The sequence below is a fragment of the Ailuropoda melanoleuca genome, chromosome 8 (genome assembly GCF_002007445.2).
Source record: "Ailuropoda melanoleuca isolate Jingjing chromosome 8, ASM200744v2, whole genome shotgun sequence".
NCBI classification, from domain to species: domain Eukaryota; kingdom Metazoa; phylum Chordata; class Mammalia; order Carnivora; family Ursidae; genus Ailuropoda; species Ailuropoda melanoleuca.
The window spans coordinates 102509939-102532844 of NC_048225.1; the positions used below are offsets into that span (position 1 = coordinate 102509939).

Below are 22906 nucleotides of genomic sequence, written 5' to 3' on the forward strand. Positions count from 1 at the left end.
CTAGGAATTCAATTAGGCTCATTCACTGGCCTGCATATGCCAGCCTATCAATCAGACTGTGATTCAAATTTGTGTCTCAGCAGAATTTCAAACTATGTTACTGGTTTTAACCCTCTGCAGTTGAGTACAAGTAGTTGAGACCACACATGTTAAATCTTTGAATGCCAAGTGTCTTCTGTACTTTCTTTTATTATCATCATAGTCTTTGCATCAAGATACATAGCAATGATAGCAGGTTTCTTTTTAAAGCTTAGTATTAAATATTAAATATCTTTCCCCGTTTTAATTTTACATTACTCTGCCAAGAAAAAAAAAATTAAAAGTCAAGTTACGTGAAGCCTGGACACACTCCCATGATCAGCCGGGCTATGTAAAGTCGGTGGCTTTGTTCTTCCTGCTGTAAAAGCAGATCCAGGCCCGAGAAAGATGGGACCAGGTTCTAACTGTTTTTGAAAAGTGTGCTACAAAAATGGATGGCCTGTTAGAAGCCAGGTTACAAAGAAAGGATGGGGGTAAGGGAGGGATATTTTCCTCCAGAAACAGAATTTCTGAAGAGTCCCAGTCCGTCATTTTTTCCCAAAATGGTTGGAGGAGGGGTAAAATCTCAACATTAGCTTCGAAGTACTGTCTCTGTGAGGGGACGGTGGTTGCCTTGCCAACGAGAGGGGCTGCTGAGGAGGGGCATGGCTAAATTGGGCCATCCCCGCCCTCCTCAGCTAGGGAAATGGAAAGTTTATCGCCCAGTGGGTGTGAAAGTGGGCTGAAGCTTGGTTGGTACTGAATTCTCTAAGAGGTTTCTTCTAGAAACAGACAACTCAGACTCTTCCTCTCACGTCAACAAAGAAGTTATTTTTAAAAGCACTTGGGAAGTTCCTCCTCCACCCCTCAGGTGGGAAGGCTCAGAGAAGGGAGTCATCAGTACAGCCACCCTCTAGGCCGTAACGGAATTCTTGAAGGTTGGAGACCCCGTAGAAGTGGACAAAGGCTGCGGCCACCACCAGGACATGGAAAATCTGATGAGACTGGAACTGTAGGAATGACAAGAGAAGGGCCTTTAGGACAGTGGCAAGGAGAGATCAGAGGTAAGCAGCAAGCATTTCCCTCTTCCAGTTTCTCCTTAAAAAAATTTTTTTTTACATCATACAAGTGATATTTGTGGTAGAAAATTTTTTATAAATCTTGTCAGAGCTACACCAAAATGTTAATACTGGTTATTTCCCTACCACTTCTCCTTATGGATATACAGGTACCCCAAACACTACACGATCCCTATGTCTCTTACCACCTTGTACTCAGACCTTTACCTCTGGCTGAGCACTCACCATCACAGGCCCTGCCGGAAGAGTCATTTCTTACCCATATGTCAAATTTCCCAGGAAAGAAGCGCTCAGGAATTCGAGCAGCATAAAGGCCAGCTCCGGTGATGTACATCACAGCCATGAGGAAGAACCAGCCCATCTGGCCCACTGTGGTGGCCTTGACAAAGCCCTCGGCGATAGTAAAGTGCATGGTGGGCACAACACCACTCAAGCCAAGTCCCAGGAACACTCCTGAACAAAGCAGACATACGACCGTCAAGCAAGGAAATAGCTACCACGGGGCAGGCACCGTTGCCCTTCTCCAGAATTCAGATGTTTCTTAGGACAATTAGCTCTTTTCTGGTGAACAGGACATGTTTAGGAAATTGAACCCCGAGACGGGTAACAGTCAGCAGACATTTCTTCAACATCCAGAATGGGAAGAAGGCCGTGTCAGTGCTAATACAGCTATTACCTTTTAAGGAGCACCAAGAACAAACATCTGACATTCTTTTTATTTGTTAAGAAATGTGAAGCCTTGGCCAAAAGGCTATGTCAAAACCCTCTCATGGCTGACTTGGACACAGAACCGAAATGGCAAGGCTTCAGGTGGGTGGCTTCCAAGTCAGGGTGGAGTTGGGCAGGTTTTCCATTAAGATCATAAAAGACTTTAGTAATGGGACTCTGACCTCCTGAGTAGACATACCCAGATCAGACATTGTCAAGGCTGCAGGGACACACAAGGTAAGAGGGAGGGAAGAATGGGTATTTGCCTCAACATTGCTCCACTACACATAACCGGAGGGAAGGGCCGACCTTCTGCATTTCTGGAGATGCCCTTGTTAAAGCACAACGCCTGGCATACGGTTGGTGCTTGATGACTATTTAATTCTTTTAACTGAAGGTTTAAAACACAGCACATATTAAGAAGCCCAAAGGGCCTGAAAACTAGTGGTAACTAATGTGTTGCTTAAAATAAAGCTTAAAAGGAGAGTCCAGATGAGACAACACAAAGATGTTTACGCTTGCAACTGTTACAAGAGTTGTGACCAGTGTTTATGCTAAAAGTGCTTTTTTTATTCACCAAACCAAGCCTTCTATCCCCTTAGGAAAAATAACTCCAGGTGTTTTAATTTTAACCCCTTGGTGTGAGGGCTTAGGACTCAGGTCATTAAAATGACGGTGCTCTGTATATTTTTCTCAAACCAAATTTAAAAGCAGTCATTTCTATACTGGCAGTGAATTGACCAGCTTGGCACTTACCTGTCCTGCTAGCACTCCACTGAAATACTAGGAAACACGAGGGAGAACTGAACTTTGAAAATTCGTGGTGTTCTTCAAGCTCTAAACACAAATCAGGGTTTGGATGGGGTCCCCCAACAGCAAACCTTAGGGCCCAGGGTTGTGCCTCTTAGGCTCAAGGCCCAAATACGTATGAAGTTTACACTATGTCTTCCTACCCACCTGCTCTTGTCTGCCGGTGCTTGGGAGTGGCAAACCGGTCCCACTGTGCCACAATGATGGCAGAAATGCCCAGGACACAGACGATGGAGAGGTAGATGAGCCGTGGCTGTGGGGAGCAGTAGAAGGAGTAATAGAGCCAGGGGACAAAGCTTCCCATAATCAGTAGAGCAATCCCTGAATAATCCAGTCTAAAAAAGAGCCATAAAAACGGAATGAAGGGAGAGATGAAGAAATCCTATGACTTGTTAAACTTGTTCTTTCTGTTCACCTGCTCCCAGATTTGAACATCTCCACCCAGCCTCCCCTCATTTCCCATACGATCTATCCTACGTCCTGCACGTCTATTTTGCAATGGAAAAGTTTCTAAGAATCCCAGATCACAGGACTTCATCCCTTCCCTTAGTTATGGGCAGCCAAATCTCCCCCTAGGGGAGACTTCAGTTTAGAGTTCTGTCACAAGCCAGCTGATTGCCAGATTCCCATTCACGAAGGGCTCTGAACGTTCTTCAGTTCTGATAACTTGAGTTCCCAAAACAAAACCCTTGAATTGGGAGTATTCTTAAGAGGTACTGCTCTGATTTAGTTGACTTTTTTAATGATAAAAATGCATTCCTGTTACTGGTGTTATGGGAAAAACAAAATAACCTGCCGCCACCACCACCAAAACCAACAACAAGCAAATAAACAGAACTCTGGGCACGGAGTTGGGAATCTGAAAAGCACTGGATGATGGACATCTGGGGCTTCCAGCAGTGCGTGGGCAGCAAAGATAAGCTTAACTGGACGGGTGGGTAGAGCGTTAGCAGAATGAAGCAGGGAATACTTTACCACGCCCTGCTGTGGCTCGGGCCAACAGTAAGGTCAGATAGTACTGGGGACTTGGGCTCGAAGAGCAGTCCACGAGTACCCCAAATTTCACAAAGGCTAGTACCATACAGGTCAAATCCGTCTGCTGAGGAGGCTGCAGTGCATTTTTTCATGAAGGATTTAAGAGAAACACTTCACCGCTCTATTATACCCACAAAATACAAAGCCCTTCCTCGGGGACATCAGGGAACCTTCAGGAGTTACTGGAGTTTCCAGTACCCAGTCGGCTCTCAAATCACAAGATGTGACAGTAGCGTGTGGTCTTTCCATCCTGATGTTCTTTCAACTCACTTGGAAAAAGTCCGAGAGACTTTCTCTGAATGACAGTAGACAGTGTGGAAGAGCCAGGAGAAGCTGAGGCAGAGCACTGCCCCCAAAAAGAACATCCCAAAAACCACCTTCTCCTGCAGAGGGGCCATGAAGTACATATTTGGTCTGAGCATGGTCAAGATTCCCAAAAAGAGAAACAGCACAAAACCTGTAGGAGGGAAAAGAAAAAAAAAGAGACTAAGGAAAAAGACGGTACATGCACTTTGACAGCTGATGGTGTTAAACCAGCACTAAAACAACAGGGTTCAACTGTGGGAACTGCGGTCTAAACTTTCAGGAGAAAATGGCACCAGTCATAGAAATTCAGACTAAAAGAGCACTTTCTGACATGCTGGCATTTTGTGTGGACAGTGGGAATTCACGAGACAGAAGGAACTGCCTCCATGGAGGACAGTTCTGCCAGGGATCCCAAGAGAACATGTAGTTCCAACTTCTCCTGGTTCTAGGCCTTCCTCCTCTAGTCTCAAAGATCAGTGATCAAGGATCAATCAGTCAGTCAGAACAACTTTGCTCTTTTCCTTCCATGGACAAAGGCTATATAATCTCTCGGCATTTAAGGAGACAAAACATTGGATTTCTTCCCCACCCCAATCACTCACCAAGCAGATGGGTCCAGATGTTGCCAGTTTCTGTATGGATGCGGAAAATGCTCTTGAAGCAAGCCCGGAAGGAGGGCATAGGTGGTCTATGGCCATGCAGCAAGTAGTCATTGTCCTTCAGCCAGTCAGGAAGTACATCATATGGGATGACCCTCCAACGGCCCTCCCAGACCTGGAATATATACACTCTGAGAAGGGCCCTACGGATGCTAGTTTTCCCGAAGGACAAGGGACAAGGGACACACCTATAGGGACAAAAAATACAAAACCCATGTCAACCAGGCTTTAGGTGGTAGGTAATAGGGAATCAGCCTGGACCTACAGAGATCCACCAAGACACAGTATGAACGAGGCCATCGCAGTACTGTATATCTTGACCAATTTTTGCTAATGCCTTTGTTCTTGCATCATGTTAGTTTATCTGGATATGCTTTAGGTGTCTCAATTAAAAAAAAAAATATATGGCAGGACCTTCTTTAAGCTACTTGAAATTTCACCATTAAATAAATACAGTGAATGAAAACAAAGAAATAGAAATTATACATCATGGTTTTGAAAACATACATTTTATCCCTCCCTTGCCCCTCTAATCCAGGAGGTTCTAGCTGACCCCTGCTCAATCCTCTCCCCCCAGGAGATTCTTAGTCCTTCCTAGGTTGAGACTGTGTCTTTTTAGAGAAGGGGTTCTTAACCCAGGACACACAGACAATGGATAGAATCCAGGGAGGGATGGAAATCTGGATGGGAAAAAATGATCTTTTATTTTCTCTCACCTCGACCTGAAATCTAACACTCCCCTCAATTATAAATGTGTTAAACAAAGCACAGTAGTGCTAGAACCTGTGATTGTCACCCATAGAAATCAGAGATACCTTCACACATTAGTTTTGCAGATATCCAAATACTGCTACTCTTCACTGCTTAGAAATGATAAATTTTAATAAAATACATTATCACTTGTCATTAATGCATATCTAATGTGTGCCTAAAAGGAGCCCACATTAAAATTTAGGAATTTTTAAAAACTAAAAAATTCTAATGACTGCCAAAGGGATCCATAGCAAAAAAAGCTAAGAACTTCTGTGTTAGCATATATTCCGAACACTGCCTATCACAGTAGATAGTAAAAATGTAGCGAGCCTTCCCCCTGATTTACTTCATCTTAAGCAAAAACCAACCCATGCGCAGGGGTAAAAGTTCTTCAGTCCAATGTGTGTTTGTCAGCTGGGAGCATCCCAGGGAAGCCTGCTGCCCTTCGTCCGGGACAGAAGCTACTGGGCTGTACCTTATACACAAACTCCTCCATCTTCTCCATGGCATGGTGGGCCTGCAGGGGAAGTGTCAGTACCCGGACCTCCTCCTCCTCTTCCTGGGCCGCTGGGCATGCTTGCTCTTCCTCAGCCTACAGGGACAGAGAATACACAAAAACCAATCCTAAGAGCCATCTCATACGCGGTGCCAGTCCAGATCAGAAAGATCCAGAGAAACCCGAACTCAACACTTCCCGCCTGGCCTCTCTCCCACACACAGGCCCTTGTGGCTTTTTCTCCAAAAGCATGATAGTTGATGAGTTTACAACCCTGTAGCAAAAGCTTGGTTAATACTGAGCGAATGCTGGAGTGAGAGCTCAATTCAGCACACAGGAGGCAGACTGATGGGGGCGGACACGAAAAGGATACAGGACTGTCACGCCAGTCCTAACTTCTTTAAGTTGGGATGGCCCATCCTTACCTCTCGGACAGTGGTTCTCAACTGTCCTTAGTTTCCCAAATATCTCTCTATTCTAGACCACTAAATTCTCAAAACAACGGAAGAGACAGAGTCTCAGAGATTCCCTGAACAATTTAAATCAGTTCATAGTTCCCTGTTCACCAACTCTGGGGATTATATTGTCACCGAAACTTTGTATTCCTAGCAGCTCCCAAGAGTCTCAGGGCCTCCAAACTGGTTCTGTAGAAGGCGGCAGCACTGAGTCCTGTACCCCAAGGAGCCTTGACACAAAGTGTGCACACGGGAGAGCACTTCCCTGTCAAGGAGAGAGACTTTTCTCTCAGTCCCAAGGCTCCAAACCATGGAGATGGAGAGCCGGGAGGTTCAGTTCCTTCTCCTTCTCTCTCCTGTTGATGGTCCCTGGGAAACAAATGGTCCCTCTTAAATTCTGCTGTATAGATTCCTGCTTGCCTACCCCTATATCCATTCTCTCTCTCTTCCTCAGTAACAAAGTCCTTGGTTTTATTCAGGGTGGCAACGTTACTGTAATTTTACTCAGGCCCAGTGAACAGACTATATTGCCTACATTCCACTGTAGCCGAATAGAACCATGTAACTAAGTTCTGACCTATGGGATGTAAACGGAAGTGTTGCAAGATACTTCCAGAAAGGGTGGACCCTTCTCCTCTTTCCCCTTCCTCTTTTCTGATGGCTGGTAGGGGGTGTGATGGGTAAGATCAAGAATGGAGGAGGAGCAAGACAGGGCCCTGACAGTAGTGGACCCTCTATCAGCCTGGGATGGGTTCCTTCTAGAATTCTTTTAGATGAGACACACTGTCTTGTCCAGACTACAGGGATTTTTGTTTGTTATATGAAGCCAAACCTATTCCTAACTGATGCTTTATTCATTCACAGGCATTTACTAATTACTTATCGGACTTCAGGCCGTGTGTTAAGTCCTGGGGTTATAAAGATGAGTGAACTTGCAAAAGCTTACAGTGGGAAAAGGATACAAACACATAAGATACATATAATACAGTATGAGAAGAACTGGACAGAGATATTCCCAGGGTGTTATGGTTCCTACTTTGGGGAGAGAGGTGAGATCTTAAAAACAATGGACACTAACACAGGCCTAATGAGAGGTTCTGATTAAGGCAATGACTCCTGGGAAGAAAACTTACTTTGGTTGGGTTGGAAATTACCCGTTTGCCCTTCTCTTCTAGCAGGGGTCCCAGTTCAGCCAGCTCCACCGTGTCCGTCTCCCTGTTACTGGCAGGAGCCCCATTGCCCTGTGCCACCACAGATCCTTTGTGAGAAGACATCTGGCTGGTACCTCAATACCGTGCAGCTTCAGCTTGGGGAAAAGTTGGGGTCTCTCAGCCCCAGGGGGCAGAGATCTCCCTGTGATGGTAAACACTAAAAGCAAACACAAACATGGAGATTCCTCTTACAGTTTCGTTTCCACGAGTCAACACTGAATAAGACAGAGCTAATCACTCACACCCCATCCCCAATTCTAAAGGCCAGCTAATTGCTAAATTCCAATCTATTCCTTATTCTCCCTCTTTAATGTTAGTCTTTACTCAGAACTTTACTAATCTTACAGATAAGGTTGAAAATATAACATCTGGTTGCTTGTCTTCAAAGGATCTGTGGTTATTGCACCAAACTGTCACCACAGGAAACCAGCTACTCACCCTCAACCCCCTCCCATAGGTGTGGAGCCCATTTAGTGAGAAGAGTCTAGCCTACCATTCCCAAAGCTATTCTGCCCAAGAAAGGCTTGGCTCTGAGAATGAGGAGCAAAAATATGAAGTCAACCACTGGCTGTAATTACAGGTGACCCTTGAACAACACAGGTTTGAACTGCGAGGGGCCACCTGTAGGCAGATTCTCTTCAATACATCTATGTACAGTACTGTAAATACATTTTCTCTTCCTTATGATTTTCTTAATAACAGTTCCTTTTTTCTAGCTTACATTATTGTAAGAATACAGTATATAATACACATAACATACAAATTATGTGTTGAAGCTGTTTATGTTATTGGTAAGACTTCTGGTCAACAGTAGGCTATTAGTAGTTAACTTCTGGGAAGTCCAATGTTATACGTGGATTTTCAACTGTGTGGGGGTCAGTGCCCCTAACCTCTGTGTTGTTCAAGGGTCAACTCTATTTCAAGACCACCCAAGCTTGAAATATATTAAATGCCAACTGAACTCGGTTGGGCTTTTTCTACAAAGGCTCTGACAAGTGTGCCTCGCATGCAGAAGGAACTTGGTTGTGAGCTAGATGCCCAGTGGTTAGTTTCTCTGCAATGTCTACTAATTCTATCGTAGGATTATAGCCTGGGTTCAACACTTGAGTAACAAGCTTTCATCATAATCTCTCCTTAAAGCAAGCAATAACTTACCTGGGAGCAGGAAGTTGAAGACAAGGAGGCAGTCCCAGCCTTGCCCTTTGCCAAACACATACCAAACAACCAGCTCAGCAAGAGCTTGTCCCAACCACCACAGCTCATAATCTAAGCCCCACTCAAATTAGTTTTTCAGAAACTAGAGACAGGTACACAAATCCTTAAGCAAAAGCAGAGAAACCTAGAACTCAGTTTTTTAGGAAACACTTCTAATACTTGAGGTTTTCCTGAGCTGGACTTCAGGCAGTGTTCTTTCAATCAGGCCTCAGGGAGATGAAAATGATATTGAAAAGAGAGGAAAAGTGTACAAAGATGTTCCCCATCTTGTATATTACTAGCCCTCCCCACCCAACAACAAAGGAGTTTATTGCTCACAGCAATAAATCACAGTGATGACCAGAAAATTAGCATTTTTATGCACTGGCTATCTGAACCCAATGACCACAGGGCAATGAAGGAAGGGTCAAGCAGCACCTGCTTGGGCTGCACAGGGAGTGGGCTGCATTACCAGAGAGGAAATTAAAGCTTAGGGAACCCAAACCTTTTATAATAGGCAGTAACCATGACTGCTCATGAGAGCGACACTGTGTCTATCGCCCACCGCTGTTCACTACACAAACATCTTTGCTATCTTACACCAGTTCTCTTTTGATCCAAGACTAATTACAGTTCCTTCTCAGGGATTATAATTGGATATTAGTAGTCAGATGAGGGTAGTCCTTAAGTTTCTAAAGTCATGCTATGCTCAACTCACAAGCACAGCTGAAAGCAAGAGGCAATCTAGTTCAAGAGAGCAAACAGTAACTCACTGCACAGCAGACGTTTATATGGTGTCAACACAAAGACAGTTCTTCTTCCTTCAAATGTGCAAGATTCTGACAAGACAGATGCCAGCCCATAGCCAAAGCCAACAATTGAGCCTAAGGAGAACAGGAAACTGGAGGCCCCTGAAAACCTCAGGAAATAGGCAATCCACATAAGAAACACTGGGAAATCTTTTTCAATGGTTTGACGGCAAAACATATTTCCTTAGAGTGACGTACTACTGAATAAACAACTTCACTAAGAAATAATCTATACTAGAGAAAAGAAAAATAAAAAGCTTTGGGCACTTTGGACAAGTCTGAATGGGGAACATATACTTAGCTCAGAGCACTGTTGCTGGGGGAAAAAAAAAACAACCCAATAAAACAAAACCTCAAGTTCTGTGATACGTACCCTTGATTTTGGTCAGAAACCGCATTTCAAAATGATTGAATGAAAGGAGCAGGATTCTAGTCAGCAAGCATATGACTTATTAGCTTCTCGTTACCAGCTAAGGGTTTATGCACTTGTCCTTGTGCTTGCGGGGCTTTCTGCAGAGTAAGCCAATATAGTCACAGAATTTTTCACAAATACATTTAGCACCTGCACCCAAGGCGTTCTAAGGGACTGTACAAAATGCACAGCAGAACAAGTGTCTTCAAAGGAGCCTGTAATCAGACGGCATGAGGTCACTTGTGATATGTACAAAGTCAGTGATAATAATTTCACTGTTCTAGGAAGGCAGTGGAGGGACAGAACACGTAATCTAGAATGACCACATACTAAATTCAGTTATTTCAAATGCTATGTAACTATTTCACTGGAGGCAGTGAGAATAATTACAAACTTGAAGTTGGGCAGTTAGGGTCAGAGGTCAAATACAGAATCCAGCTTGGTATTCTTACTGATTTCCTCATTGGATCTGCAAAGTTTTTATGCCCTCAAGTCCAGTGTTCTCCTAGGATGATCTCTGTCTCTTGGCCATCATGTCTTTCCCCTTTCAGTCCAAATCACTCTCTGTTAATACTTCTGATGCCCTCCAGCTCCAATATCGCTAGTTCCTACACGTCCCCTCAGCATTGTCTTCTAGGCCCAGAGTCACTAAACCTAACAGACATCCCAGTGAACTCACAAACCAGCCATCAGCTACCACTCATCATACAAGATATGGCATCATGCATCATGTAAAGTACATACAATGGAGGTCAATGGAGATCATGTCATCATAGTGAGCAAAGTCCATTGTCCAGTTTGGTCTTCTAAACTGTAGCAACACAGAGACAGGAAAGGGAGAGAGAGGGATCGGAGGTCTGGCAAGAGAGAAGAGCAAATAATACTAGGATCTGGAAATATAACTTGATAGGGTGACCACTCACAAGCAACTGGGAATTATTAGAAGCAAGTGTTTTTGTCTCTATTATATAAAACCAGCATAAACCCCTACAGTGTTAAGACCGATTCCGGGAGCGCTCAGGGGAGCCAAATATACTTCAACTTTCCGCCAGCTTTCTATATCCTTAGTATTTTAGAGGAAACACATTTCCCCTCGAACTCACCACACCCAGTATGACAAATTATATCTGGGCCAAACTCCACTGAGTGCATTTTTGATGGGATTTCTTCAATCCAAGCTAATAAAAATCTTTACCACTAAGCTTTCCAACTGGATAAACTGTGATGTTAGAGAATAAAGCTGCGGAGGCAGGGAGGTGTTTGTGCTCCTATTAAGATAATCCTGCACCACACTTGGGGAAGAACTGATTCTTAACCACCGGGCAGTGAGCCGGAGAGTTTCTTTCCTTCGCAGTTTCTGAAGACATTTACTCTGGGAACCAGTTCCTGGGTTTTCCAAGCACACTCCTTCCCTGGAGTCAAAGGCATAAAGCTGCTTCTGTGAATTTTTACTCTGGAGTTTCTGGACCCTCGGAGATTCTGTGGGTAGGCATGGGTAGGCTCTATCTATGTCTGCCTGACTCTATGGTTCCAAAGCAAGGTTAATTTAGCCATAATGTCAAAGGACACGGCCGTCTTTTTCTCTACGTACGCTCTGTTAGGGGATGTGGTTTCATAGCACTGCTGGGGAAAAATGAGTCAAGGCAAAGACCTACGTCTGAAAATTATCAAATTGCAGCAGCAGGGACTTTGCTTTCTCACTTGATGCTTGGTGTCACCGACTTAGCATCTGAAGTGGAAAATCACACGCTAATGTCCCTTGTAACTCTTCTCCAGCTATCCCAACAGAGGACTTTTCGATCCCACAGACAGATAAGCTTTTCAAATGCCATGACCAAAACAAAATATAAATAAATAAATAAATAAATAAATAAATAAATAAATAAAATACAAAGGCCGATGAAGCAGTTTCATGCCAGTCCCTCTTTTTAATATTTGGCTTTCAGATTATGGTCAATACAGTTATACATTATAGCCATCACTTTACACCGTGGACCTCACAAGCCCCAATCTAGGAGCATGCCAAAAAGCCAATCAGTTGGAACTGCTTTGCCTACAGGGCACTTTCAAGGATCCTTTTTGATGGAAGAAGGTTACAAACTTTATAAACATGAATCACGCCCCCAACATTTCTGAGCAGGAAAAGGGAATTAACTTTGAGCATAGTGAGAGGAACAAAGTTTGGTGGGCGATATTAGAGACAAATGGACATTAAGGACAAAATGCAATGACTTTGAAAAGTACCAGTACCAGAAGAAACAACAGCAACACCGTAATTAATAAAGCTTCTGGGTTTAAACATGACTGTTCAGTTCACTGGTGCAATCACATGTAGACGGGACAGGATAATACTGCAAGAGTGTTTTGTTTTGTTTTAAGATTTTATTTATTTGAGAGAGAAAGAGAGAGAGAGAGAGCACAAGCGGGGGGGGGGGCGGGGGAGGGGCAGAGGGAGAAGCAGACTCCCTGCTGAGTGGGGAGCCTGCCGAGGGGCTCTAAGCCAGGACCCTAAGCTCATGACCTGAGCCAAAGGCAGCCGCTTAACCAACTGAGCCATCCAGGTGCCCCTACAGCAAGAGTGCTAAAGAGTTCAGTTTAGCTTTATATTACAGGGGTCAAAGGAAATTTCCTAGGGAAATAGAGAACGAACTTAACTGGCCTAGAAAGAAACACAATTCTATTCTCTGACAATACCTTTTGATTATTTACCGTGTACATGGCATTGTGGCTACGGAGATATGGCAAAGGAGAATCAGAGGCACGGCATGGTTGCTGGCCTCCATTTTAAGAAAGGGCAATAACTTTTTTCTACTAACATCACTACAAGGCTAAATGCTATTACATGCTGGAGGAATTCAGAAGAAAAACTCAATTTTAGGTGGAATGACCAGGAAAGGTTTTGTGGGAGCCTTTAAGGAAGTATCTTCATAGGCAAAATGGAAGTAGTGGCCATTCCAGAAGTGTACCTGGGATGAACCAAGGCAGGTTTTAAAGAACACAGTCCCCAGGGCAGTGAATAATCCACTTTTCCATAAGGGAACCTTCCACAGATAAAATGAGGCCAGATTTTAAGAAACTGAAGATAGCCTAAAAGCCTACTTAAGGCGGTGTCCTTTACCCATTAGCAAGGGTGAGCCTAATAATTCTTTCCTACTTGCAGGCAAAGTGGTCATTTATTTTTAAATCCCTTGGGAATCATGTAATTTCTTGGCCACTGAGAACAGAAGGCTCTCATATTCTATTCTGCGATTAGGTATGGTTTTGTGGAGGTCTACCCGAAGATGGACCCTCACAGGTAACACACCACAGTTCCGCAGATTGATTCCCCAAATACCAACCACTATATGGGAACACAGAAGTTACTCTGGTAATAAATTTAGTGGCTGCAAGCTGGAAACTGCTACCCTGACACTGCGATCTATTTAGCACTGCCCAGTCTAAGGTACTGTATAAATACTATAAAGTATCAGCACCAGCAGTGGCACCCTAACAGGTGACCCAACCTCTATCAAGAGAGAGGCAGGGAACAACTCCACTAGGACTTCGCTTCAGAAAAGAACCAGCCATTATGGTGTTAACTTAATTAACATCAGCAGCCTATATATTCCCTGCTGTGTTTTCTAGCCCGTCTTCCAAATACTTGGGGGAAATAGTATGGTTAATCTAGTCAAGTGGTATGTAGGCCTCCTATTGCTCCTGGCACCTGAAATTGTGTAAACGAAATTCGCCTCGTCAGTTTCCCAGTAGCCTGAGAAGCACCAGAAACTGGGGAAAGCATACATCTATTTTATTTTCTTAAAAGCCAAAGGCTTGAAGACCAAAAATCTCACACATAAGATGGAATACATCAATGTGAGATTTCTGAGGGAATAAAATTCCGTTTTCCTCCCAAACAGTTTCGATTTTCCTCACGTTCCAGCTTTTAGGATTACCTTAAATAAAGGTGAATTGTCCACTAATCTCCCTTTCTCCTTCCAGTCGAGGTGGGCACACTGCCGCGGTTTGATCTGCCAAAGACTTGTTTGTGGTCGAGGACCCTTGGGGCTGCCCCTGTCACCAAAGGCTGAGAGAGGCGCTTCTGAGACCCAGGCTCGCACCCCCCACTCCCCACTTGCCTCGCGCAGCAGCCTTGGGACCCGGCTTAGCTCTGGCCTGGCCCGTCCCGATACGATCCCCGGGCCGGGATCCCGACGCCTCAAACCCCCGGCGGGGCTGGGAAGACTCAGCACTCACCAGGGCTGTTGGCAGCCCGGGGGGAAAGCCGAGGACGAGCAGCCCACCCGCCCTTAAATTGTTGTGGAGGCCTCCTCGGAGGCGGCGCGCAGTGGGAGGGGCCGGAAATGTTTACAACCCCGACCGCGGAGCTGCCCAGAGGCGCTGCCGGCTCCGAGGTGGGGGGTCTCGAGACCCTCGCGGCGTCCGGGCGGATCAGCCCCACGGGCTGTTCCCGCTTCAGGCCTGAGCCGAGGCTCCCGGGAGTCCCAGCGCTGCGGCCGATCCCCGCCCACCCGCTCGCAGCGGCAGCCCGGGGGGAACTTACGGCCGGCGGGCGGGCTCTGCTGGGGGCCGCGGTCCCCCGCGCTACATCCCGCGGCGCTGGAGGCGGCCTGCGGCCGAGCGGCCCCGGATCTTCAGCGCCCTCCCCGCGCCGGAAGGGGCGCGCGACCACACGGCGTCACCTCCGCGGCCGCGTCACCTCCTCTCGGGCGCTCCCTCCCCCTACTGCCAGGCATTCCTCCGGCAGTCCCAATCACAGGCCCGGTCCCCTCGGCCACGCCTCCCGAGCGCAGGGTTCCGCCCCCTCTAAAGCCAGGTCCCGCCCCCTCCGCGGCAGGCACCACCCCCGAGACCCTGTTTCCCGCGGCAGGCCCCGCCCCCTCGCTCTGCTCCAATGGTAAACTCCGCCTCTCCAGACCTCGGCGAGGATCACACCCCCAAGTCCCTGACTGGAGCGCGTGATGGGGAAGGAATTTCAGGGAATTAGACCGAACCCAGCAAAGGAATGCCGAATTCCCTACCATGCACCTTGTCCCCTAAACTGGGAAACTCTCTCCACTTCATCTATCACCAACAGCAGTGGTTTTATCTCCGAAACGCTTAATTCCTTCTTCGATCTCACGGTCCCTCTCTCCTCTCCACCAGTTTCTTGAAGCGCCTACCATGTGCGAGGCACCGGGCTAGACTTTAGTTTTGACTCCTGTCATTTCTCTTCAGAAGCAGCCAGATTGTTTCTACTTAGTCTTGCTTGAGAACGCTGCTCCAAGCTCCCTGCTCCCATGTTGCAGCCGGAATGGTGGCCCCGGAGTGCATGTCGGGCAGACGTATTGGGCGGTACAGCCTGCGTCCGAATCACAGAACGCAGAAATTTTGAGGAACTGACAATTTTCTCAGTTCTCCCAAGGATAGTACTTAGCTAGTGCTATTCTAGATGCTGAGAGGAAGGACAATTTATTATAATCTTACATGGACACCTTAGGGCAGTGGGATTAATTCTTTTGGTGCTGGTTCAAAACATGGGCTCAGGAATCACAGAGAAACTGTCTCCGACCCTGGCCTGCCTATCTGATCAAGAGAATGATCTCATCTGAAAAATGGGAATAGAACAGTGGTATTTCAAGGGTGCCTGGCTGGCTCAGTGGTGGAGCACAGGACTCCTAATCTGTGGGCTGTGAGTTCAAGACCCATGTTGGGTATAGAGCTTACTTAAAAAAAATAAAATCTTAAAAGTGCTATTTCACTGAATCTTTGTCAGGATTAAATGAGATAATTTATGCAGACTCTTAGTGTGATGCCTGGCAAATGGTGACTGCTTCGTAAGAGTGAGCTATTATGAGTTGCCCACTGTATAAAACCCTCAGAAACTTCCACTGTCCACAGGAATGAGTTTTAAGTTTCTTTAGCGTGACATTACGAAGGCCTTTCTCAGCTGGCTCTCACCTACTCTCAGGACTCATCGTGCTCTACTTTCCCTCTGGCATTCGGGCCTCAGTGAACTTCTCCTACTTCTCCAATATGAACTTTCCTCTGGTTCCTCCAGGCTTTTGCAAAGGCTGATCCTTCTGCCAGATTGCCCTTCCTCCCATTCTCTGCTGAAAGATCCAAGCGATTCACAATGCCCAGTTCTGGGTTTGGCTTTGGACTGAGACAATGCTTAGTGGCAGCCACTGACCAACTGTACGATCTTTGGCAAAATCTTAATCTTAGACTCACAGGATTTTCATAAGGATTAAATTATACAGATGAGTATTTAATGCAGCACTCATTACATGGCTAGCTCAAAAATGTTTTCTCTCTTCCTCCTACTCTGAATCTTTTCCAAACCCTTCCCATCTGTACCTTGTATCTCTACTGTACTATTAATCACACTGCACACTGTATTATAATGGTTTATCACTTGTCTATCTTACTCTAGACTGAGTTCTCTGGGGGTCTAAGACCAATCTTGGTCAGAATCATAGCCTCGGGAACTAGCATAGTGCTTGACAGGTGGCAGGCCCTTGATAAATGTTTGTATGTTGAGTGAATGAGGCAGAAACCCATGTAAGACGAGGAATGGTGAGCTTTTGTATGGGAAATTCTCTTTGTTGGGCTGCTTCACTATTTGAGCCTAACAATCCAATGCAAGATATTTCTTTCTGGAGGTGAGGTGGCCAAGTGTCTCACAGAGCACAGAGGCATGCACATACTAGCTGATCAAAATGTTTGATGGAATACTTAGTAACAGCATTTACTGATGACTCTGCTAATATGGAGGGGTGAATTCTGCGGGTCCCACAAGCCTTCTTTTGGGGCCCCACGGAAAGCAACATGCAGTTCCCTGCAGAGAAGCAATGCCCACCTTCCTCCTGAGATTGATTCATTGTTCTGTCCCACTGGGACTGACCAAGAAGATCTGAGGAAGCTGCCCTAGTCCAACCCTGGGAGAAGGGGGATGGATTATCATAGCAGAAGAGAAGGGCAGTCAGGATAGAAGGGCCTGGGGGAGGCCAACTCTCTCCAGGCGCCAAGTCTGGCTGGGGCTGGTGAGATCAGGTTACTATTTAAAGGAGAAAGTTTCCTTCCAAACAGAAAGACACTACTTTAATTCGTTTGCCAGGTACCTGCAGGAGAAGCACGGTGAAGGAAGGGCCAAGAGAAGGCAGGGAAAGAGTGGCTGAACCAAGGGACCACTGTGATCATACCTGGGTTCAGAAAGCATTCCCTCTAACTTGCGTCCTCCTCCCCCACCTTTAGAAGCCTCTGGGGAGAAGCGGAGCTTCTGGCTCTGCTGAGGCAGCTGTGAAGTGACCTCTGAGTTTGGTGGCAGGTCGTATTTCAGGACATGGCTCTACCGCTCCAAAGTTCTCTGGAAGTCCTGGGACAAATTCTGTGCTGGGAAATACTTCCTCCCAGGATTGCAGGGCGTGAAAAGCCTTAGAAACAAGGACCGCAAACACAACAACCCCTTGGTATAACACAGGGGCCTGAGGCCCATTTATTTGCATAGCCAGAGGTTTCTGCCACAAGCTGCCGTCTCAGACTGTGGGTAGCCATCTCCTTCCAGCCTGGGCAGGCGCAGGGAGAGACAGGCACACACATACAGAGTTCAGGTTCCCTTCTCTGAGGCCTAAAGAAATCATTTTCTCCTTTCCCGCAATCTCTATGACACTAGGTCTGTGAGGCCGGTCAACTTGCGCTCGCACGCGCAGAATCTGCTTGGGTTAAGCCCCAGATATTAAGGAAAACCCATGACACAAATTGTTCCTTTCATCACAGACACACAGTGTGACGCTATGAAGGAACTAGCTAGTCTTGGGATGAATGTGCATGCTTCCTTCTTTCGGACCCGTGGAAGAAATGGCTCCATGGGCCTGACCTGGGCCTTCTATCACAGGGAGATGTAGGGGGGCCTTCCAGGGAACTACACAGCCCTGACCCTCTTCCTTGGCTACAAGAATGTTGTTGCTGTGGGGATCATCCAGATTTCGGCTCCAGAGTAAGGCAAGAAAGCTGACACTGTCAGGAAAGGGATCTAGGGCTTATAGCATCTGAGTCCTGATGGAGGACAATTGCAGGGAACAGGACCAGGGAAACACGACCAGGCAGCAGGACACTCAGTAGGTGAATCGCATCTTCTGTGAGTAGCCCAGTTTGTCCAAGTTGGGATGGCAGGCCAGCTGCACCATCGGGGGTGGCCCACAGAGCAGCAGCAGCACGTCGTCCCCTGGGGCGGGCAGATGCTCCCGGATCATGTCGGCCGTCACAAAGCCCTTGCTGTAGGCCCAGTCTGCAGTACAGAGGAGAGGAGAAAGCAGACACTCCAGATGCATGCTGGCAAGGGGGTAGGGTACCATAAGGTGGGGAGGGGTGACTCCAGTGTCAAGCCTCTTGAGAAGGGATCAAGTTGTAGCAGTAGCTAGGTGGGTATACTCAGCCCGCTTCAGGTTCACAGCGCCCCGGCCAGCCTCCCCCCTCCTTCCAGAAACAGGCATCAGAAGGAAAGGGCCCAGGAGAACACCACGTCTGTGTACTCACACTTGGGCGTTTGGCAGGGTCAGAGGGGTGGTTTTACTGAAATCAGAAGCCCCAGAGAGGAGAAGGCCCTGATCTGGAGATGTCCAGAAAGGGGGAGGGTACCTTCTGGGGGGTGATCCAGAGTGAACCAAAGCTTAAAGCGACTGGGGTATCGGGCCTGCAGCTCCTCCAGGTCCTCCCGCAAGATTATGTCCTTTTCAGTCTGAAAGGGGAAGCCAAGTCTTTAGGAACCCCCGCAGGCGCACGTAAAAGAAGTTCTCTCGACTTTCCAGCCAGATGGAAATAGAAGGCTAAAGTTCTAGGGAAGAAGCAAGACGTTCAGAGAGGTAGCACGAGGGGAACGGGAAGCGAGTAGTTCTTATTTACACAGTATGAAGGAATAAAGATGGAAGAGTTAACAAAGGAAATCCAAGGAGCAGCTTTCTACACTTGGAACTAGGTTCCTTAAATGTTTTCTTTTCGTTTTCCCTGGGGGGCCAGGGAAGGAATTTGGCTCAGTGCTCCATCCTCCTGGTGGCAGGAGAGGGTCCTCTCCCTTGCAGGGGGACCTTGGGCAGAGGCCACAACAGGCACTGGACTGGCTGGGCCTGCCAGGGTCACACCTCTCAGCTTGCCTCTGCCACAACTCTGAAGACCAAGGCCTGACGAAAGTAAACCCACCTGGTTGGCAAAAAGCAGAGAGCACTGGGTTGGATCTTCAGGGTCTTTCAGGATGGCCTGGATCAGCTGTAGCATCGGAGTGATTCCTGCAAACAGACAGCCCACGATGAGACAGGCTGGCCGCAGCCCCTCCCCTGTCCTCGCGCCTTAGCTGATCAACCTTTCATCTTCATCCTACTCCTTCACCACTCCACTCCGTCTTCCTTGAGTACCTTAATCCTCTGTCCTCCTGTATGTCCTGCAGCATGGACATTCCGGGGCAGAGATGCCCTTGACCCGACGCTCAACTTCGTATCTGACAGGCGAACTATGGTCATGCTCTCTATTCACATAAGGTTATACTGTTGAAATCCTTCTAAGGAACCAATCTCAGACTCTTCCTCTGAAATCTATTGGAGTCTGGGACTCAAATGTCACAGAAAACTATAAGTACCTACCTACTGATTCAATGATGAAGGTTCGGGAACACTGGGCTTGTGGGCTGGGAGCATGTGCTCTGGAACCGGACAGAGCTAGATACTAACCCTGCCTCTGGCCGTCACTATTCAACCCTGTGGAAACCAGTGGACCTCTCTGAACCTTCACTGTTTTCATCTGTAAAATGGGAAGACTAGTATCTACTTCAGAGATACACATGGAAAGTGACTAGCATAGTTTCTAATCTTTAGAAACGTCCAATGTTTGTTCATTTTCTTCCTTCTCGACTTCCCTATTTCTAGCTGCTTCTCTATCGTCACCTAAAGATTATTAAATTCATTCAATTGGAGGTCTTGGGAGCGCCCACATGATTTATTTCTCTCATTCTATTAGTTAAAAAACAATTGTTTTTTTGTTTTGTTTGCTTTCTACCTGATTATGATTTTTTCAGACACTGGGAAGTTCTAGGCATTGCCAGGAATCCCCTGATTAACAGCTTGGCTATGATTACCAAACCTTCTGAGAATCACTTGGGTGTTTTCACGGCAACAATCCACAATGGTGGGAGAGAATGGCCCCTCAAGTGACACACACCTGTTCCGCCGGCAATCATCCCCAGTTTCTTTGCTACCTGGGGCTCTGGTGGAGATTTTTTGTTGGGCTGAATGCTAAAATTCCCTGAAAAGTCAAGTGAAGAGAGGGGTGGAAGAAAAAAGTCAATACAGGGAAATAAGAAAACTATTTAAATACAGAACTCAAAATATGTCCCGGGCCAGTTTAGCAGCTGCTATGAAATCGGATCCCGGAGCTTGGGTGGTGTTTGAGTTGAGCGGCCCTGACAACAATACACTTGAGGGACAACGGGGCCAGGACTATCTGTCCCATATTAAGTCAGTTTAGGGCCACACAGTGAGTCATTAGCTGCCTCTGGCAGAGGGTCACTCCCTGGTGAGGGCGACAGGCATGGGGCCAGGTATGAATGTTTTCCCAAGTGGCACAGGGCAGCTCCCGAGGCTTGCTAATGCACACAGCTGTTCCCAGGGGCAGGGAAGAAAGCAAGCTATCTCCAGCTATCTGAACCGCTCAGCCTAAGAAGTGAATCTCTGAGGGACGGAAACAGAGATCTGGGTTTGCTTTAGGCATCTCCACAGCAGTCATGGCTGGAGAATTCTAGTGGAGAGGGAACCGATCCCTGTGGCAAATGCAGCTGAGGAGTATGCCTCTCTACCATATCAGTGCTATGTTTAAAGGAAGGGCAGCTCTGGGCCTCCCCCACGTGCGCACATTCACACACACGCTCGGCCGCACTGTGCCAAGACAACAATGGGCACTGGAGAAGTGGGAGACGGGCTTGGGGAGGAGAGAGGCCATTACCTTTTCCAGTGTAAGTGAGCAGCCCACTTGGCCCTCGAAACTCCACCACATCCCCAATCTTCAGGCTATTCAGGTACTGAGACATCTTTCCTCCCTCAGGAAATTTGGGGTGCACGCCCTTCAGGTAGATCTGATAAAACAGAACGGAACATACTTTATTTGGAATGTCACGACTTCTGAGCCGCCTGCCGACCGATCCTCCCTGAAGCGGGGGCAGGAATTACGCATGTGTCTCTTCCCCAATCCATGTAATTTCTTCATATGCCCAAAGGACACGTGTCACCTGCAATCAAACAATTCTTGGAAGTTTACAAATCCCAGAAAGAGAAGGATGAGGAGCTCCTGGGGCTCCTTCCTACCCCCTTACCTTGATGACAAGATCCACGTAGCCTTGGTCCTCATCACTGGTGACAGGAGTGTATGGCCTGATGACCAGGCCGCCATCGATCCGGGCAGAAAGGTAGACATGTTTGCCTGGGGAACACGTGGAGAGCTACATAAGGGCTGCTTGTAGACGAGCGGCATTCCTGTTAGCTTTCGAAACACTTAAGGAGTTTTCAGAGAACAAAGATGTCTTGCTTCCTAGCATGGTTCCAATGAGCTACCAGGCAGGAAGGACCCCTTTGGGCCACCAGTTGTCCCCCTCCTAAGCCCCCCATTGGAGAAACTCATCAGTTGCTGCCAGGACCTTAGCAGCAGCAGGTGAACTGAGGGTCTGAGCAATGAGAAAAAAATTAGTGTTTGCTCAGGGGGAGGTATAATCAAATCCTGCAGGAAGGGGGAAGAACTGGTGAGTGTGAAGCATGTCTGGGGGCACAGAAGCCACACCCTGGAGTGGTCCAAGGGTCAGTGGTACCTCATGGATCCATAACTGGGTAGGGAAGGGGAGTCACCCTGTTAGGATACCAGGGAAAGGAGCCCATTCCACACTTTCCTTACCCACAGGCAGCCCCAGAATGTGGTGGGCGGTGGGCAGGGCAAAGCGGAACCTCTTGGTGTTGTGGCTCACAGTCTGAAGAATGGATGACACACACACGTTTCACCAGGCAGGTCTGGTGCCGCAAAGTCCCTTGGGGCATCCCAACCCCAGTGGATGGTCCCCCCGCTACCGGGCTCCCTCTTTCACAACTTACCGTCTTGTCTAGAAGTCGCAGCAGGTATTTCTCATTGGGGTCCAGGAGAGTGACCTTTGGCCGGCGGGACCTCCGAATCAAGTAGGAGCCCAAAGCCAGGCTGAGCAGAGTCAGCAGCCCCACCCCCAAGGAGGCCAGCAGGACAGGGCTCTGTGGGTAGAGGAGGCAGCGTGACCATCATGCTGGGGAAGAGCCGGGGACTGGGTGGTGACTGTCCCGTACGACCGGCCGCTCCAGGGATGGCGATCCCGAGCTCCAGCGCGGGAGCCTGTCAGGGCCAGAAGGGTAGCCTGGGCAGGGTCCCGAGCCCGACTGTGCGGTACCGGGACCCCGGCATCCAGGGCAGGTGCAGCGCCCTACGGGGCGGGGTCGGCGGTGAGAGCCCCTGGTCCAGATCGGAGTGCTCAGAACCAGATGGGGCGGTGTCCCCTGGTGCAGGGCACGGAGCAAGGGTCTCACCGGCTGGAAGCCCATGACCGCACACCTCGTCCTTCGCCGCCAGGCCCGCGGACAGATCCCACAATGCGCCGCGGGGCGGGCAGGAGGCGGGGCCTGGTGAGGGCGGGGGTGGCGGGCGGAGTGACTTTGCGCCCCACCCCTTTGCTCCCAGACTCGGGGGCCGGGGGCTCAGTAGCCCCTGGATTAATTCAAGATCTTTTAAGACCGCAGATCTCCCTCTCCTTCCCTTCCTAGCCTTCTGTCCCTGCCACTTGATCCGCTGACCCCGAACAAGAGGGGAGTCCCGTCAAAGGTGGGGCACTGGAAATCTGAGCCTGCGGATGCTGCCCAGAAAGCTGTCTGGCACTAAGCCATACCTGGGGGCCCACAGCTGAGCAGGAAGGCTGAAATTCCCTTAGTTTTCC

General features: G+C 47.8%; 2 protein-coding genes across 7 annotated transcripts; both read right to left on the bottom strand.

Moving 5' to 3' along the window:
• Positions 1-154: 154 nt before the first annotated feature.
• On the bottom strand, positions 155-14666 carry ADIPOR1 (adiponectin receptor 1). 6 transcript variants are annotated; one of them, XM_019806174.2, is made up of 9 exons: positions 14486-14662; positions 13878-14008; positions 7453-7687; positions 5844-5960; positions 4559-4730; positions 3921-4107; positions 2763-2950; positions 1357-1550; positions 155-1028 (listed from the first exon to the last, which is right to left on the bottom strand). In XM_019806174.2, exons 3-9 carry the CDS (start codon positions 7591-7593, stop codon positions 900-902), a joined length of 1128 nt encoding a protein of 375 aa, XP_019661733.1. In that variant the 5' UTR covers positions 7594-7687; positions 13878-14008; positions 14486-14662; the 3' UTR covers positions 155-899. The 6 variants fall into 6 exon arrangements, with proteins under 6 accessions (XP_019661733.1, XP_002925476.1, XP_034522951.1 ...); XM_002925430.4 differs by lacking the exon at positions 13878-14008; XM_034667060.1 differs by lacking the exons at positions 13878-14008; positions 14486-14662 and adding an exon at positions 14061-14171.
• A 2724-nt stretch (positions 14667-17390) lies between these two features.
• On the bottom strand, positions 17391-22587 carry LOC100481522 (NADH-cytochrome b5 reductase 1). The gene is made up of 9 exons (XM_002925431.4): positions 22503-22587; positions 22044-22193; positions 21850-21922; positions 21278-21384; positions 20911-21040; positions 20131-20214; positions 19120-19205; positions 18562-18661; positions 17391-18211 (listed from the first exon to the last, which is right to left on the bottom strand). The coding sequence occupies exons 1-9, from the start codon at positions 22515-22517 to the stop codon at positions 18039-18041; spliced, it is 918 nt and encodes a 305-aa protein (XP_002925477.1). The 5' UTR covers positions 22518-22587; the 3' UTR covers positions 17391-18038.
• Positions 22588-22906: the final 319 nt, after the last annotated feature.

Coding starts and splice junctions, on each gene's coding strand:
- ADIPOR1 (XM_002925430.4), bottom strand. CDS start 7,593: ATGTCTTCTCACAAAGGATCTGTGGTGGCACAGGGCAATGGGGCTCCT. Junction 4,108..4,558: donor CATCTGGACCCATCTGCTTG/GTGAGTGATTGG, acceptor TCCCTCCTACAG/GTTTTGTGCTGTTTCTCTTT. Junction 1,029..1,356: donor CTGGGAAATTTGACATATGG/GTAAGAAATGAC, acceptor TCATTCCTACAG/TTCCAGTCTCATCAGATTTT.
- LOC100481522 (XM_002925431.4), bottom strand. Junction 21,385..21,849: donor CATTCTGGGGCTGCCTGTGG/GTAAGGAAAGTG, acceptor CGTGTTCCCCAG/GCAAACATGTCTACCTTTCT. Junction 18,662..19,119: donor CTCTGCTTTTTGCCAACCAG/GTGGGTTTACTT, acceptor TTCCCCTTTCAG/ACTGAAAAGGACATAATCTT.